General features: G+C 38.4%; 1 protein-coding gene across 1 annotated transcript in view; it reads left to right on the forward strand.

Annotated features, from left to right (window-relative positions):
• Positions 1-19,174, forward strand: part of TRIP12 (thyroid hormone receptor interactor 12) — an 80,962-nt gene that overhangs the window by 19,703 nt on the left and 42,085 nt on the right. The window contains exons 2-4 of the mRNA XM_082486968.1: positions 8,272-8,418; positions 17,133-17,258; positions 18,251-19,053. Of these exons, the coding sequence (XP_082343094.1) occupies positions 8,321-8,418; positions 17,133-17,258; positions 18,251-19,053 (1,027 nt within the window). The 5' untranslated portion in view covers positions 8,272-8,320. The remainder of the gene's footprint in view (positions 1-8,271; positions 8,419-17,132; positions 17,259-18,250; positions 19,054-19,174) is intronic.

Raw genomic sequence — 19,174 nt, forward strand, 5'->3', positions numbered from 1 at the left:
TTAACCAGCTTGCAAGAATTAAATTAAACTTTAGTCCTGGTTTAATTTCTCAGTGCACTGAAATGGTGATTCTTTCTGCAGTAATGAAGTGAAGTTATGGATTCCTGCGTACCATGAGCTGGGGATACTAACTGTACAAACAGACCTGAGACACCTGAGCTCACCTTTGTGTCATGTACAGCCATATTCGGAATAGAACATGAGCAGCTTTTTTTGGTTCCTTCAAGCTGTCCAGATGAATAGGAATGTTCTGCTGTCTAACTTCTGCAGATGTCATTTTTTTTTTTTTTTTTTTTTTTTTTTTTTTTTTTTAGCTAATTTGTGGCTCTCCCCTCCATCTATAGGTTTCTCTTGGTTCTTGAACTGTTTAAATTCTTGAACAATCGTTGTGCTGTTGACTGGTTATAAAGCCACCTGCCAGCGGTGACTGTGCTTCTCTTCTTTTGAGTAGTGCCCCATTTGCTCTTTCAGTTTAACTTTCCACAGCCCAAAAGGACTCATTAAGGTTCAGGCTGTGGTGTATAGGCCAATGGACTGTGTTCTTTCTGAACCAATGATGGATGCCAGGTCTTGGTAGTCCTTATGGAATAAGGTTTTTAAACTTCTTTCAGGTTACTGAAGACATCTTCAGTTTGCTTTTCCATACTAGCCCAGCAAAATGTCTTTGCAGTCTCAGACTTCAAATTCAACTGACCTGTTTGAAGCAGGAGAGGCTGTTCAGCTTCTGCAACTCAGAATGTCTTCCCACCATCGTGAAACTGTTCTTATCAACACTGGAGCATGTGATAGCATGTATTTAGATTTTGCCTTAAACAATACTTGACCTCTGACTTCAGACTACGTGTTCTCAAGCTGTATCTTTTGCATGGATATTTTCTGATCCTTTCATGAAAGAAAGTCAGTAGGTAAGGGTGCTACTTTGCTGGCTTGGGGTCATGGCGTGTATAACCTGTTGGATTATACAGTCCTAACAACCTGGGTATTCCTCTAGTGAACAGTGTTGTGCATTTTTTCAGAGGCATTTTCAGTGTTCTTATCTCCCGTGGGAACTTGTAAATCTTCGGTTTGAGGCAATGAATGTTCTAACTGCCAATTAGTGTAGTTTCCCCTAATTCTGAACCATGAGATCACAAATAAAGATACTTTTAGCTCTTCTCCCTTCCTCTTCCATGCCAAGACTTTCTCTTACCAATCTTTGACTATAGGTCATTATAGACTTATATGCATAGATGCAGTCTAGAGAATCTTAACCCTGGTGGTTACATCCTTTCAAGTTCCTGGCCGCTTCTGCATTGCTACTGTCTCAGCTAGAAGGCTAGGCAAGGTCTAAGCTGTTGAAAGACTCTGTAAGGGAAAGCTGACTTCTTCCTGATATAGCAAAGCTCAAAGGCTGCCATAATCTTCTGACAGCTGGCTGTTGTAAAGTCAGTGGAACAGGGCGTAACTCCTGCTCCTTTACTGATTTTTTTTCTCTTCCCCCCTACTCCTGCCTGTGGAGTCCATAGCTTGAGTGTATTTATGGCCTTAAGGCATACTGGTGTTCAAGAAGTTTTCTGCAGTGCCCATACCTCTTTAATAAAAGAACATTGTAAATAAATTGTAAGCAATTTGGAAAATTCTTTCTCTGGCTAACAGCTTATGTATTGTCTAAAGTTACCCAGTGTAAAATTGACATGTAAGCTAGTCCTAAGTCTATAATGTCTTCAGTGACTGGACTCCTTTTGATACTTGTAGCTTGCATGCCCATTTTCCTTATTTCCTCAACTTAGTGCAGGTTACTGGATTGTGGTTTTGAGGAACTAAAGGGGGGGAATGGTTTCTGAGCATGATTGCAGTGAGGAAGAGAGCCAGAGTTGTTTCTTCTCAGAGAGGTTGTCCTTGGGAGGGATGGGGAGTGTGTCTCTGTACACCTGCACATCTACACAGTTCTGAGATCTCTGCTCGAACTGACATCTATTGCTTGACTTTTTATCAATGCTTCTGCTGAAAATAACTGTTTTCTGATAATTGGTTAGTGTCTTCTCTGTGTGCTGTTATATCTAGTGTGATGTTTTGATATCTTGGGACTTTTTTTTTTCTTTCTGCTTTCTTCAGTATATCTCATGATTCCTGTTTTGCCTTTCTGCTCTTGCTCAGAACTCAGAATATATTTTGTCATCATGGTTGGAAATTGTCACTTCTCAGCAGAATGAGACAGCTGTAACATAATATAAGGTCTAACTTTCAACGGCAAGTTGGACCAGAAGATCTGGAAAGGTCCTTTCCAGCCGAGGCTTTTTTATTGATTCTAGCTTAACTCTTGATGCAGGCTTCAACCAGAGTACAAAAAGTCATCAGGTCTGAAGAGGAATTTGCCTCTCTATGCTATTAAACTCTACTTATCTTCCCATCAATATCTTTTTAATGTCCTCCAAGAGAACTGACAAAAGTGATGCAAAATTTAAGTTTGTAGGAATTGTGCTCTGGAAGAGGTGTAGAAATCTCTTTCTATACTACCTAACATGCTCATTTTAAGAAGAAACTTCCTTGATACCTACTTGTCTGTCTTCCCAGCACTGAGGTAATGTTACAGTACTGGGAGGCTGTAGAATCTTGTTTGTCCTAGTGATTTTTCTGTATGTACTCAGTTTGCTCTAGTTAGTGTGTCTGTGCATGTATTTCTGTGTGTAGTGTCTTTTTTTTTTTTTTTTTTGCATTGGAGAATACAAAAAGAATACAGTCCAGCCTAATGTATGATTTGGTGCCATTTTGTGTGGTTTCTGTATCAAAAGAAGATAATCTGATAAAAGTAATCATGTGAATTTTACATCATTAGATGCAGTGCTGCGGGTAAGCTTTAGTGTATTCTATCATCTTTAAATCATGTAGATATATTATGGCTATTAATGGGAAGAAGGTAGAAATGGAAGCAGGTAAGAAAATAAGTAGTAACTTGCTCTTCCTATGTTGAAAGAAAAACTTGTCATTCTTTAAGGCTCAAAGCTTTCATGTAGCTGAATAACGCAGGATTTGCATGAATGCAGCTGAAATCCATCCACATTGCAGCTCATGGGATAATATCTCTTTCCCTTGTTTGTGTGTAGAAAGAATGAGAATTTGGGAGATGTCACAGAAAATTTTTCTAGGAAATCTTCAGTATGTTGTTGTAGCTATTCTCTAAACTATTCTGTCAACAATTTCTGTTATCAGAAGGGACAAGAGGCTGCTAAACTGAAAATACAAGCTTCTGCCTGCATGGAGCTTTGACATGAAATTTATGTTTGGAAGTGAGGGCTGCAGTGGAAAAGAACTGGGCAGAGTGGGTAACTATTGAATTTAGAGGATATAGTAAGCAAGAGTATTGTGTCAAAATCAGCTGCATAAGGCTCAGTTTAAAGCAACTAACTGGACTAAAAGGTCGTCTTAATAATGAATTTCTGAGTCAGCTAGTGAAGTGGTAGAAGTAATTGAATGCTTGCAAGTGCTTGCTTGCAAGGCAAGAAAATAGGTGTGTATGTTTGCAGTTAAATGAGGAGAACCTTGTAAGCAGTGAGCAAAAATGAGGTGCAGCTATGAGATCAGTTTAAAATGAACTAATGTAGGTCCAAAACAATTCAGCAGTTACTGAACCATATGCAGTAAGTTCTTCAGTTTAGTTGCAACTAATGTCTCAACTCTTAAGTGCTTGTATATTTAGAATGTTGCTTCTACCTTAACTGACTAGATTTGTCACAGATACAGCTGATCAAGTAAATTAATGTTACCTACACTGAAGTGAAGGAATACAAATCTGAAGTCTTAGACTTAACATTTTCTGATAAGTATGCTGAACGTGGGAGCTATGGGTTCTGACTGGCAAGATGTGCGACTTACTGGAAGAAAATGTTCTGAACTTACAAGGCGTATAAACATCCTCCTGTCTTTTCCTTCTTCCCCCTCCCCCTCCTTCCTAATACTGTCTTCAGGGCAGTAAGTCTTTGCAGTTTAGAGAAGCTGGCTTGCTGCAGCAGCATTAAGTAAGGCACTGTTTTTTCGGCCAAGGTACAAAATAGAAAGTATGCTGACCAGTATACTTAACTCCAAGCAGGTAACAGGCATTATAATGGAGTATTGTAGGGAGAGGTGCTAGGCATATCCTTAAATATTCAGGAAATAGGAGTGCAAGAACCTGTAAAATTCTTGTACTACCAAGACTCTTGCAAAAGAACTTAAACCCCTAGAAAACTAAACCACCAAAAAATGCCCCTGAACAAAACCAAACAAGTTCTAGAGCTCATCCAAGTAGATTAAGGAAGCCCTTTTTCTTTTGTGAAAGTGTTCAATTCCAATTTTACAGGGGTTGTTACTAGTTTGTTTTGTTATCCTATTAGTGGCCCTAGAGCTAGTTGGAGTGCTTCAGTTTACTCGTTCTCTTTTCCTCTCTAGCCTACATCATGATTCATAGTATCCTTCAGGGAGTGCTTTTGGATGTTCAGTAAAAGCTGATACAGACTTGCTCTGTAGTGTCAGTTTCCTGTTTGCTTCAAAAATACGGAAAAGTGTCAGTCACTTCCTGTTGACTTTTCCATAGGTAAGAAAGGTAGAGGCTTCACTGCAAGTTGGCAGGTGTTTTTTGTATTTTGTGTTCCTGTGGTACCTCTCCAAGTAATATGTTGGCTATACATTAGCTATAATGTTTGTAAGGGTTATGTTAGGTCTACAAAAATTAGTTCTAGTTGTTTTCTTGTACTGTAACAAAGAGGACTGTTAATGGTAATGAAAGTGTTTACTAAAACTCAAGAATACTATGCAACATAATAACAATTAGGTGCCAGTGCTGTTCGAAGTCTTCAGAAGATACTTTGTGTGTTTATTTGAAATGCTTCTTTTTAGTATTCATCCTCAATCCAAGGAATCTGCTTATGAGGAGAGCATCTGCAGTCCAGTGATTTGGCATCATTACAGCAAGGAATATGGAGTTTTGAAACATTAACTAAAATGGCTTGTTTACTGAAAATTGTATTCTACAAGAGGACCTGAACTTAAAATTCTCAAGTCGCAAAGCCTGACAACTGAAGTGCGGAGCTCTGATGTACTGTTGTAGCTTTTTCTTACTGTGGATGTGGGCAGAATGCTTAATGTTGTTGAGGAAATTGTCTTAAAATGTGACAGGACTCCACTGGCGTGTTCAGCTGATCTACTGGGTTGTCTATCTCCTTTGAATTTAGGTGTCTAAAGAGGGGGAAGAGGAAGCCAAGTACTGGGAGTGAGGCTTACAGATGGAGAGTGTTGTTCGTCTGAACAGGAACAGTTCAGTTTTATGAACCTCGGGACTCTTCTCTTCTTCTAGCATGTGGAAGATGCAGTTCTGACCCACTGAAAAGCTCTTCTCCCTACTGGACTGACTGGGCACATGGTATTGTGTGGCTTGCAGTGAGACTTAAGTTAATGCTTTCATGTTAAAGGTCATAGCTGGATCATGAAGCAGCATTATATTTAAAGGCAAACTGGGAGCCATATGGTAACACACTACATGGTAAGAAATGCAGTAAAGTTGAGAGGTTTCAATATTTAAGATAACTGGACATCATCGTGAATTGACAGATGCACTACAGGATAAAACAGCTGCCATTTCATTCTTCTACACAGCTGAAAATATCGTGTATGACAACATACTGTGCTGCATAACTTCTAAGTACAGACTATTTAAAGTGGCTGGCTGACCTGGACAGATCAACATTAAACTAGTTTCCCTAGACAGCACCAGGATTGCCCATGTAATGTTTTCTCCAGCTAACTCTTCTGGTGTTTTGTGGAGGAGGCCCTGTTCTGGCCCTAGGTGGGAACGCATGTGGCTGACCTAGTGCTCACTCCAGAGCTCAGCTGCTCCTTGCAGAATGAAACCTGCTGGAGTGCCTGTTCTTATAGTCAGTATGAGGTGATGCAATAGATCTATGGCAACCATGTCATAGTATGACCGATAGTTTAATGTTGGTACCCAATTTCAAACTTGGTTGACCTTTGTACAGGGGGGGACACTACTATGTCCTTTCAGAAAATGCACAAAATGTGCTTCCTTGCTGATGTTTATGAAGTGATGTTTTTTTCATTTGGTGTTTGAATACAAAGAAATAAAGAGAGAATGCACAACAGCATTTGACAGTGCCTGTGATTGACTTCAGCTAGAACCCCTAGGTAGTGCTGCAACCTTGGTCAGCTTTCTGCCTGGTTAATGCTGGACTCGTTGTCTTGGCTTGTCTTGCTTCTGTGGTGTGCTCTGCAGAGAATACTACCTCCTCAACCTGACTAATCTGGCTGCAGCAGCAAGCTGGTAACATTTCCAGCTGTAGTATGCTTTTTCTGGTCCACTGTAAGCCTTTTTGTGCTCTAAAGCATAAGGAGTTGTAGAGTGGAGGTGTCATGTATTACTTAAACTTTAGACCTTTCTGTTAGTGGGAATATTTGCTATGATTAAGGAGTTAGGATAAGAGAAATAACTATGAAGAGGGAAAGCTCAGATTCTGGCGAGTAGGGTTTACAGCTTTCTCAACTTCCCAGTCATCAAGACCTCTACCTATGAGGTCCATTGAATGACTAGGGGTTTGTGTATTTTGTGGTCTACTTATATTCTTTCACGTTCCTAAGCATAAGGTACAAAACAAGGTAAAGACCGTGATCTGCAAAGTAATCCTACCTTTTGCTTTTGTTGTCTGCTGCTGTGTTGGACCCCTTAGTGGAAAGAACATGAAGAACTTTCAAAAGATGTTTTTGACTCCTGTGGTATGGAGATTAGGATGGGGAGCAGTTCTTCTGCCTAACTTGTATTCTTACTTGATTCCTGGAACTTATTTTAAATATTTCTGGCATGCTAACTGGGAGCTTTTAGTAATAGGTTGTAACATTACAGCATAACAAGGCTGAACATGAGCTAGCAGAATCCTGATCAGTAATTTCTCGTGCTGTGCAGGTGTCTTGATCATATACATGTTCCTCTGGCCATTGTACTAGGTATGTGAGGTAATGGCTTGAGTAATACCACTTTATGTGCCTGGTTTCACTTTTTTTCACTGCTATAAGTTCTCTCAGAGGAATAGACAATTATAGTCAAGTGTTGTCTGGCTTAACTGACAATGTCAGGTCTCAAGAGTTACTTTATTGGAGGCATCTGAATTTGAACTGAGCCTTTGTTATCTGCAGCTGAAATGTTTTGAACTTTTTCCTGGCAGACTTCTTGCTTACTGTGCTATAGATATAATAGATACTGAATCAGCATATAGACTATTGTGTTCTTAAACTTTGGTTATTTTCCTTCTTGTGGCTTTTTTTTCACCTGCAAATGCCTTTTTTTTACCAGATTCCAAAATTAGAAACAGTAAAACTGGATTTGCTGGTTGTGGTCCTGTTGCTATGCTCTCTGTATAGAAACACCAATTTAGCACAGGATACAAAAGTTACCTCTCTTCACTGAGGAGCTAAGTGAGGCTTGATCTTGAAATACCCCTGTTTCTGAGGATGGTAGCTGGGTGTTATGGTAGTCTTCCATAAATAACTACCAAAATAATATCTGTAGACCTCTAGCAGTCACAAAACAATTCCAAACATATTAATACAAAGCCATCATATTGATTTTTTAAAAAATAATTATGTACGCTCAGTAATTCTTCTGTCTCAAATAAGTTTTCCCACTAATTAAGCTCTCATGAGCAAGAACTTCTTGCTTAGATAGCTAGATCTCTTTTCCTGAATTACTATGTATCTTTCTGTATGCAAATGGCAATTTCATAAATCTGACTGGAGAAAGAAGCTGTTTGAAAAGCATGGTAGTTACTTCTGTAGTCTTGTGGAAACTGCTGCTTTTTCCCCGAAACTGTCATTGTCATCTCCCACAATGAGACTTAAAATACTGGAATACTATTGCTCTCTACAAAGCATTGAGTTTTACTACTAAATGTGTTTTTCCTTAATGATGACAAATACAGGTTCTCCTAAATTGCATTTGTCTTGTCTCCTTAAAATAATTACAGAAGTCTGCCAGAAAAGCAGTGTGTCATCGTGGAATAGTTTGGGTTGAAAGGGACCTTTAAAGTTCATCTAGTCTGTATGCTATATATACTGAAAACTGGTTGCTCTGTATTAAGGGTCTCAATGGTCTTGAGAAGAATCTTGGTCCGTGTACCTTTTAATTAAAAGTTGTTTTAAAGGTTTTTGTCTAAAGTTTTTGCTTAAACAATAGCATTTTACGTTTGCTTCTTGAGGCATGGCTATGAGTCTTCATGCCATGTGTCTTATGACTCTCTCTCTCTTGTCTTTCAGTGAATGATAGTGTCTAGAAAGGGTATGTCCCTTCAGGAGAGAGGTGCCAATGTCCAACCGGCCTAATAACAATCCAGGGGGGTCACTGCGACGTTCACAGAGGAACACTGCTGGGGCCCAGCCACAAGACGACGCAGTAGGAGGAAGGTATGACTATTATCTATGAGTGTGTTTTAATGTACAAGAGCAAAATTGATGTGATTTAATTAGAGAATGAGGTTTTCCACTGTGCAGTCCACACAGTGAAACCCGTGTAAAATCTTTTTGCCCCCAAAGTACTGTCTATACTGTTATTGCATAGGATGAAAACATGGATTACTCGTACCACGCACGTTCAGCTAGAATAGCAGTAGCAGATCTATGGGGAAAAAGTGTAAGTGAGCTATATTCCACAAATCACAGGTAGCAACAAATTCTTTCCCCCTCTTCTTTCCCTGATAACAAAAATATTGGGTGACAGACGGACAGGGAGACTCTGGTGTGTGTGAAATCAGGGAAAAATCTATGTCCTTGTTAGAGAAGACTGAATAACTGGCACCTCTGTTCCATTGTAATGCATGTTAATCGTGTGCAGCTTTTGAATAACTCAAGAACAAAAGATTTGTCATCTTCTAATATACTTGTACTAGTGAGCAAGTGAACCAGGTTGTGTTTGTTCTGTAAGTGGTTGCCTCTACAATGCAGAACAAAGATCCTTGAAACTTTTCTTTGGATGCTGACTGTATAATTATTGCCATGTCTTTTAAGGAATTAAGAGTCTTTATCTGAGTGAGTGAAGCCTGTATGGATAAGTCTTTCTTTAATTTTGTTAAATGATTAGCCTAATGAAGAAAGGTTATAGTATCACAGTAGGCATACTGTGTATTCTACTTCTTCAGAGGTGTTACTGGTACAGTTGTTTGAATATGGGTATCTTGGGCTTGTGTTTTTTGGTATAAGAGAATTAAAATATTGCAGGTCAGTGGCACAAAGTAAGAAGTCTTACTTTGAAGGAATTGGGCTATAAAGTATAATGAAGATGAGGTGTATTTCTTACTAGTATAAAGTCTGAGAATAAGGTCACTGTTGAATGGATGAAGGAGGCTAGCTGGTCTGAGGAACTTCAGGGGGAATAATTCAATCTGCAAAATGCAGCTTCACTTTTTCTTAACTAGTCTCTACTGTACAAATGGAAAGCAGGTGATAAACACAAGGCTTCTGTCTTAGGCTTCTGTAGCATAAGGAGGGGGAAGTTGCTGCCTGATGTAGCTGATTATTTTGAAAGCTAGAATTGGTTTTGGACAACGCTCCTTCTTTAAATGAGGCATGGTGAATCCTTCATTCCATTCTGCGTTATCTCTACATTTGGATGGATATTTAAGTTGGATATTGCCTTACGAATTCTTTCCTTTTACACTGAATTTGCCCTCGGGTGAATAGCCCTCTCCCTAGAATAAAGAACTAGAGGTAAGTTATTTGGGCGTGGCGTGGGGGATTCTTCTTCGGGTATCTAGTGTTTATTCAGATTTTATAGGAGAATGCCAGGGAGAAGCTCTACAGCGAGTCAGACAAATGGAAGAATTTCAGGGGTAGCACTATTTTCTTGTAAGAAAATCACAGGTGTTTTGGTGCATTGTGATCTGTTACTTACGCTATCGCACAGTGATTCAAGATGCCACTTGTCTTAAATGACTGGACCTCTTCTACCCCTCACCAAATCTGTGTTAGTCAGACTTCCATGGGCAAGAGCGTATTGCACTCCTGAACTTCATTAGACCTTTGTTGGAACCAAAGCTCTTTACTTAAGTAAAGAGGATGAAAGCTTACAATACTCTTTGAAAATGTGGACTCTTTAGAACAGGGCCTTCCCGTCTCTGAAGAAGCATTTTTGGCTGGCAAAGCATATAAAAAGGCCTGGATAAAGCTTGCTTGTTAATATAAACTTTATAATGAATTCAGTTTCTCTTACTGTCTTCTGTGTGTCCTCTTTAGTAAGCTGCTGGGCAGAAATGGCTATTATACAAGGAACAATGTAAAACAGATCTATCATCCTTGAAAAATTTGTAGATGAAATAAGAAGAGACCGTGATCTGAGAGACTCTCTCTTTGCTTCTGGTCACCTGTCTTAAGACACAAACCGTAGGACTAATCCTTCCATGCATCTAGGATGCAGTGGGATAATACGTGCTAGCTGTGCTACTGAATAGTACATATGAGGGTCTAGAGTTCACAGCTTGATGTATGATCTTCATTATGCCTTGCTGTACTCTGGTGATACACACTGCTTTGGCTGCTATATTTAAAGAAAAAACCCCAAAAGCAAACAAAAAAAAACCCACAACCAAACACTTTTTCTTACGCTAGTTTTTTTGGGACACTTGAGACACTAACTTATCTCCAGTCTTTCTCACATTTGTCATCTGTAAAGTGCAAGTCTTCAATTAAATAGAATGAACAAACTGTTGAAAGACCAGTTTCAACAATATGTTCGTATTGTGCAAATAACTGTAAACTTAGGATGCATCTCTGTTGGTATTTGAGTTGGAGTTGGGAATGTTCTTTTGAAGCAAATCTGTCATCCTCACCTGCTATGCTTTGGCTAATACCATGGAATGGTCTTGGAGCACTTGAATTGGAATCTTTTTGGATGAAACTAAACTGGAAGTTGTGCTCTAGGAGAGCACTTGACTTGGTTGTAATCCGGTCTGCTTTGAAGTAGGAATCATTGAAATGTGGAGATGGTGGGACGTTGGTCCTCAAGGGCAAGTATCTTGCTTTACACACTTTCTTCTGTTAATCTGCACTACTTGTTGAGGTAGTTGTACAGATAGTATGAGATTTTATTCAGCCACTTTATTAGATCCATGTGTTTCCTAACAAAAAAAAAAAAAAAAAAAACACCAAAAAATGAACACCACAAAAAAACCCCAAACCAAAACAAATCCAATATACAAACACTCCCCCCATCCCTCCCCAAGCCCACACAAAACAAAAAAGCCTAGTATTGTAGAGGGAATTAAGCAGTAATGCGAGTCCGTAGGGGTTGGTGCTTCTTGCCTAAAATTAGCCACAAAGTTTATAAGCAAACTTAAGGGCCACACCTTCTAAAGTGCTAGAGAAGGTTACTTCACTTTGGTCATAGATATGCAATCATAACCCTTCGAGCAAGAACAAGTTTCGATACTGTCTGAACTTGTGTACTTGATTACATTTCTGCTTTGTATAAATAGCTTTCTAAATGCTGAAAATGCAATGGCTTTTTTCTTAAAAATTTCTTGTGGCTAAGGTACATGCATTTTCAAAATACAAATTAAGTCACAGAAACTTGGAGTTTGTGCACTTTGTCAGTTGTACTGTAATTTCAGACTTTTATGTGAAGTCCACTAATCTAATGTAAGCAAGTAGTTGTATAGCCATTGGTAGTGTAGCCAAATGGCTTTGTAGTAGCTTTAACTTGGCCTCTGTCTCTTGTACTCTGACTGGACTGAACATTACAATAGAATTTAGTTGAAGGTGTTAAAAAGGAGAGAGGCTGGAGAATGGTATCACTTCCAAACTGGAATGCTAGTGCATGTCTTGCTATAGTCTTTGTCCCTTTTGCAGCTTAAAGGTCTTTTGTTAAAACTTTCAGTTTAACTTGCTGAGTGGCGACTGTTCACTTGCATTAAGACTTTTGGAAATTCCAGACTCCTCTCTGGTCTAGTATGTAAAACATGCTCCTGTGACATATAATACTGGCAGGTTTGGCTTAACCGGGAAGCAGCAATGCAACCCATTTTCCTCTAGACTGGGCTTATTTGATGTCACCCTAATAACATCAGTACCCGCAGTCAAAATGAGCAGGGGAAGCCTGTGATGCGTTTTCTCCTGGAGTTTTACTAGCAGTTTCACACTCAACACAGTAACTTGAACTTCAAGTGCTTGAATCTTACAGTTGCATTTGGTTTTAAAAAAGAAAAACAACCACCAGACAATGATGCTACGCTCACAGGCAGTGTAGAAAAATTTTTACAGCACAAATTGGAAGTAGACTTAGCTTCTATGATGTGTGTTTTTTCTCTAAAAGAAGCAAGGGGTGTGTGTTTGAAAACTGATTTATAAACTGGTGAACTGTGTCCCTGCCCCATGTATGCAGATAACCAAACCTGCCTTGGTGAAGTTGGACTAACGTGATTTTTTTCGCTTTCTGTTGTCAGTAGAGATGTTGAAATAACTTTGTACTTTGGAGGACTTCCTGCTCTTGTAGATATTATAGATCTTACTGGCTTTACTACCAGATTGAAAAGTACTCAGTGTTATCTTTCTAACTTAGAATTACTGTTATGATGGCACCTTCCTAATTGTACTGCACGAACCCTTGTCTGAAATAACTCTTCAGCACTTCCCATTGAAGGATGACTCTTTGAAGGTTTGTAAGGAAGCAGTGATAGGATACTAAAGCTTCCCTTTGCAGCAGTAAACCAAAGAGGAGTAGGAAGCAGATGCATTAATGAGAGCACTCTTCATGGGGGTGGGGGGTGTTAGAATGTACTTACTGTCACTTTATTAACTCTGTATCTATATTGTCACCATGTGTGATGTGTGCTGAAGAATTGTGCCGTTGTGGCTTAAATTCCCAGTGATGCCATAGTATTTACTTTGAATGGGGACAATTTGGAAGTGATGTTGTGAGGCTCACAATAAGATCTTTTCTGAAACTGGTGCAGTTGACTGTTCCTTTCATTTGTGAGCAATATTTCAATATATTGGTATGTAGTAATGGAAATGGTCCTATATACTAGAACTATTCACTAGTGCTGCAAAAACTTTTATTTTGTTTTTAGTGGCATGAAATGATAGTGGTGTTTATCTTTTAATCTGTATCTCGTCACTCTCCTGACATCTTTAGGAACTGCAGTATTTAAGTAAGGTGTCAATTTGACATAAATGACTGCTATGCTGTTGCAGTTGTGTGTGAAAATATGATACGTTATACAGATGTTAATTTTTTGGAATACAATATATGCATGTTCTTGTGCACTTGGGTTTGAAGGCTAAAAGAGAATTAAGAGATCCTTGTTAGGTGCATAGAGGAGGTTGGTATAAGCAGTATCTGTAAAACACTTCAGGCTGACCTTTTTCAAATACTAAAGCAAGAATGCTTTTGTCAGTTATGCTACTTTTGTTCTGACCTATCTTACCTGAGACTTGTGTAAAATCTAATGATTGAATTAGTGGGGAAGACAGGTGGAGTATTTCTGAGGAGAGAAAGTATGGGGTTTTTTAAGCAGTTTGTAATCTGTGGTATTGCTTTATTTCAGTCTAACTTTTGACAGAAGTAAGAGGGTGTTTAGTTATGTATAGTTCATATTTGGAAGCATTTAATACCTCACTCAGCTGCTGAGGAACACGACTTAGATGAAACACTTTGTTTATTAACTAACTTCAAAAGGTACGGCTTTTTTCATGTGCACAGAGTAACTCTCTGAGGACAGGTTCTAGTTGGTTCTTTATTATGGTTTTGCTAAGGAAGGTTAAGGGCTGGCAGTTTCCAAGAGATTATATAAACACTGCAAAATAAGTGGTTGGTCACTTGTCAACTTCTGTACCTGTGTTAATCTAAACTGTCTGCCTGTGAATTAAAATGTGTATCAGCAGACAGCTTTGCTCAGTGAAGCCTTGGTGTGGGTTATGAAACTGTCTTTAAGTTGTGAGGGGAGGAGGGAAAGGGGGCGGGGGGGAAACCCCAACAACAAAAAAATCTCACAAACAAAAACCAATACTTGAAGATGCAGCAAGGGCTGTTTTCCTGGACCTGCCCCTGCGAATGGAAATGGACAAACACAGGCTCATAAATACTTACCTTATCGTTTTTCATCATTAATGAGGAACTTAGCCTCTCAAAATACTTGTAAAATACATTTGTTTAAATGAAGTTTCTGAATGAATGATACGTTAATGAAAAAGAATGAAGAACTTGTAACTGGGTAAGTTGTGAGTTAGAAGCCTTGAATTATGAGCAAAAGTACAGGTAGGTAGCTTACAACCTTTAACAAGAAGCTGCCTATGTACCTTTCATAGCACTTAGTTCTCCAAGCATTACTCTTTTTGTTTCTAGCTCATCAGACTATTCTAACTACCTTTGTGTCTAAGTTAACTTTTAACGAGACCTTAAGCAAGGTGTCACAACCTTAATGTAAATTGGGACAATGATACTTGTTTGTTGGTGTATGGTTAAAGTTCTAACTTAATCCTGCTGTCTCTCCAAATTGTCAGTCTGCTTGCCATTGTGTAAACCTTAAGAGAAAGGGAATTAATGTCATGCTCCTTTAAACTGACATGCTACTGCATGTACAGTTGCTATTGTCTTGTGTGCCTTTGCTTTGCGACACATGCAAAGTGAACAATTAAACTCAAAGAATGATAAGTCAGAAAACAGTAGGTCTTTAAAGGAAAAAAATCTTCATCAGTTTTGACTTCCCATTTGTTATGTTTCTAGTTTATCCTTTCTGCTCTGGCTAGGAGTGTTACTTCTACTAATAGTTTGATGGATAAAGAAAATAAAGCAAATGCAAATAGCCTGCATGATACAGTATTTACGATCTGCAGGATATGGTTGTAGTTTTATTGGTCCACATAAATTGGACATTGGTATGAAATTATGTTTGTAAAACTTAAGAACCTGAAGGGTTTAAAGATGGGAGGGGGGGAACATCTGGAACAAGTGGAAACTCTTCAGTACATGGTTTAAGTACTTGATGCTTTGATGTATTGCTTCAGTTTTGTTTTAGTTGAAAATATCTTCAATTATTTGTGTTCTGTGAATACTTAAAGCTCTAAGTTGAATCCAGTTCTAATTAAAGCAAAACAAAAAACTTTAATGGAAAATAACCTTTTAAAATATACTTCAGAATAAATGAACCCTGATCAGTTAGCTTACATAAAAAATAAGATTCCTGCCAAGTGTAAATTATGTAATAACTTGTTACTCCCATAATAAAAATATTTCAAGGGGAAAATTAAATTTCATGTCTAAATCTTTTGTTGGGAAAAAGAAAAGCCAAACACTCAGAATTAGGAGAAACATTCTGAAGTTTACCTTGATGGAGTTTGCTATTGTGAACTGAAGATCTAACTGTTTTATTTAACTGTATTTTGATAGTAAAAATGTTTTCTTCTAGTATGAGGAATAAAAACAAATTAGTGGAGTATAGAGAAGATGCCGTTAATTTAATCTTCTCAGATGGTTACGCTCTTAGAAAGATGAGCCACAGAAAATGTTTTGAATATGTGATGTCTAGGTGCTTCATCAGTTTGCGTAACTGACTAAATAAGAATACTTTGGAAGAAAACAGAGGAAGGAAAGTTATCAAGAAAAACAGTTATATTACTGAAGTGTTAGCATTTTGACTCTAAGCAAATTAGTGCTAAGCAAATTAAGTGGCTATCACTTAGGTGATTAGACTGGGTACCTTTTTCCTGCAAAGGTTTATGTTCAGGTTTGTGTTGAAATCCTTAAGAGGACAGTGAAACTTTCTGGTCAATAGCAAGCTTAGCTCCGCCTCCACTACTAGGTTCCTGGCATTTGGTTGGAAGAAGCTATTTGAAAGCTTGTGGAACTCTCCTACCTGTTCTATTTTTTTGGCTTAAACTTCTTACTGTTTGGAGTTATGGGTTGGAGCAGGACACTGAAATCTTGAGTCTATACTTCTCCACTCCCCCCATATGATTCAAAGATGTTTGCGTAGCTCAACTTAAAGAACTAGACAGCCTAGATTAATAGCATATAGGCATATAATCATCAGTTCTTTAACTTTGAAACATTGCATTTTCCAGCATTAATACTAGACTAGTTTGAGGTTGCATAAAGGGTAGTAGTGCTTGGAGTTTCTGTATAGGTAGTATATGAGCAGTAGAGTTTTCCTGGTGACAACCAAGTCAAAAGTGTTTTATCCATGGAAGTACAAGTGAGATATCTCTTGCCTTAGCAATTATTTATACTATGTGGCTTTAAATGCTGATGAGCTTTCTCTTCTGAGTCTTGCAGATGGTAATTCTCATTGGTTTTGAAAATAGATGTGGAATTTGTGAAGATGTAACTTAAGAATTTTATCTATGGTATAGTATGATCTTTGTATGAGCTCTGACTAGACAACCATAAACCATTTTTCGCATGCAGCTGAAAGCTGCTTGGAAGACCTCTTTTAGCTTATCTATGTGAAACTCATTCCTTTCTCTGACATCACAGGTTTCCTGTCTCATCTGACTGCCTTCATGGGTAGCATGCATTTCTGCATTCCTCTTACTTCAGCTGTTACTAAACAGCTCTTAGTCTGGATTGATGGATCTGCAGCCAGAAAATAACTGGCAGGGCTGAGCTTTCTGACTAAGTGGAACTGGTTGCATTCCCATTCCGACCATTTGATTTTCTTAAACTGAAGAGCAAAGAGTCAAACTTGTAAACACTCGTAACTGGATAAAGTCTTAATGCATGGAATCTTGAGGTTAATGAGTATATATCTATTTCTGAGAAGAGGTCTTTGACAGGTGCTCTAGTCTTGTGCCTTACTGTGCTAGCTTAATGGTTAAGTGACTAATTCGGTAATCTTGCATGCAGAAGAATTTGAATTTATCTCCACAGCTCAGGTGTGAGATGTTTTTTATTCATTTAAAATGCCTAAATAATTGTGTGCTTTACAAAACAGTTACACTGGTATTGATTTGTAACTGTACCAGATGATACTTTTGAAATATTGCTTTAATGTTAGGAATTGGTATGGAAGGGTTTGAAACTGTAAACTAATATTTGTGAATGGTCCAAAAATAAATAATAATTCCACCTACAGGTTTGTATCTGTATCTTGGAATCCTGATAGCTCTCTGTTTTGACTTTCTGCTGACAGGTCACACTTAGGGCAGGCAAAACATAAGGCACATAGCCCTCCTGAGAATAGAAAATCTATTTCAAAGACACCCAAAGTGCAGTCTAATACTACTTCTGAGCAGTCCAAGGGACACTTTTCTAAAAGGTAATTGTGCTTCATATTCATATGTTAACCAGTGTTATCTGTGCTTCACAGCTGTATATAATATATCTAGTTAACAGGTTTCTTATAGAATGTATCACTAATAGATTTTAACTAATCTAGGTATTGCTTTCCGTGGATATATTTCAGTGTTTCACATTCTGTTTGTGTGTTTTTGTTTTTGTTTTTAAATTCCCCAACTAAGAGTATTCCATCAGTGATGGGGAGGAAATTATTTCTGCATAACTAGTCCTGGAATGCTTGCAAGGTCTTTCTCCCCTTTTTCCACTTCATGTTGGCAGAAGATTGCCCAAGGAGTTCTGAGCCATGTCCAATATTAATTGAAATGTAATAGTCTAAAGTATGCTTGTGTTCAGGGTAATCACCTCAGTCAAGCTTTGTCTGCTCTTCATACACTTCTGCTATATACACACTGGAACAGTTTTCTATCATGTAGAAGAGAATTTTTCCATTCTTATCTGTGATTCATTACCTCAGTTTCAAGATTGATGAGAAACTATCCTTTCATTAAGAGCCTTCCTTGAACTACAATCCAGTTATGACTAGTTATGCATTACTGAACACTCCTTGCTCTCTCGTGGAACTTACATTCTCAAACATTCAGATAATAGCTTCATGGCTTAAAATTTCTTTCTTTTTCATCAGTTTGACATAGGTATTAAATGTTACTATCTGATTATTATTTTTTTATCAAGGTTTCCTCATATCTTCCTCCTCAAAAAAAGCCATGTACTGTGCTTTTATTTTGCAATTTACTTTAGTTTTCATGCTAGCAAAGATTTGCAATATGACTGTTCTCATGCAAGCATGCTTTTTTTTTTTTCCTTGTTTCAATGTAAACTTAATAATCAACGGTGTTTCTTACCTGCAGTTTCCTTTATTATTAGAGAATGCTGACATTTATCTTGCAAAACTGTTGCAACCGTGAAGTTTCTGGAGTTCAATACTAATGCTATTCCTGCTTGCTTTTACAGAGGCTGTAGTTCATCTGCTGTTTTAATACCACAAGAAGAAGATCCAGAGAGAGTCAATACTTCAGAAAAGCAAAAAACGGGGCAAGTGCCTAAGAAAGACAATTCTCGAGGAGTTAAACGCAGTGCTAGTCCAGATTACAGGAGGACCAATTCTCCTAGCTCTGCTAAAAAACCCAAAGCACTTCAACACACTGAAACTTCCTTGGAAACTAACAAGCCACATACTAAAACTAAGAGAAGACACTTAGACCAAGAACAGCCGAAGTCTACACAATTGCCATCAACAAGCAAGGCTCACACCAGAAAGGGTGGAGCTGCTGGTAGTTCCCGAAGTCAGAAAAGGAAAAGGACAGAGAATCTGTCTTGTATAAAGAGTGGTTCAGCAGTTGAATCAACTGGCGCTGAAGAGAAGTCAGCAAAACTCTCCAAGCTGGCTTCAAAATCGGTGACCTCAGCCAAAGCTGGGTGTAGCACCATCACTGATTCTTCTTCTTCAGCTTCTACATCATCCTCCTCCTCTTCTGCTGTTGCCTCTGCTTCTTCTACTGTTCCTCAGGGTGCCAGAGTGAAACAGGGAAAGGACCAGAATAAGGCTAGACGTTCCCGTTCTGCATCCAGCCCCAGTCCAAGAAGGAGTAGCAGGGACAAAGAACAGAGTAAAACAAGTGGCTCTTCAAAGTTTGACTGGGCTGCTCGATTCAGCCCAAAAGTTAGCCTGCCTAAAACAAAACTGTCTCTACCAGGCTCTTCCAAGTCAGAGACATCAAAACCTGGACCTTCAGGACTACAGGCTAAGCTAGCAAGTAAGTTCTTCTGTTGTGGAAGAATAAGTATGTATGTTTTAAAATCAAGTCTTCTAAAGAAATACTTCTGTTGTTTTCAGGCTTCTTGGTATCTTCTTAGAGAAATTAACAGTGTGTTTTG

The sequence above is a fragment of the Vanellus vanellus genome (genome assembly GCF_965231255.1).
Source record: "Vanellus vanellus genome assembly, chromosome: 8".
NCBI lineage: Eukaryota > Metazoa > Chordata > Aves > Charadriiformes > Charadriidae > Vanellus > Vanellus vanellus.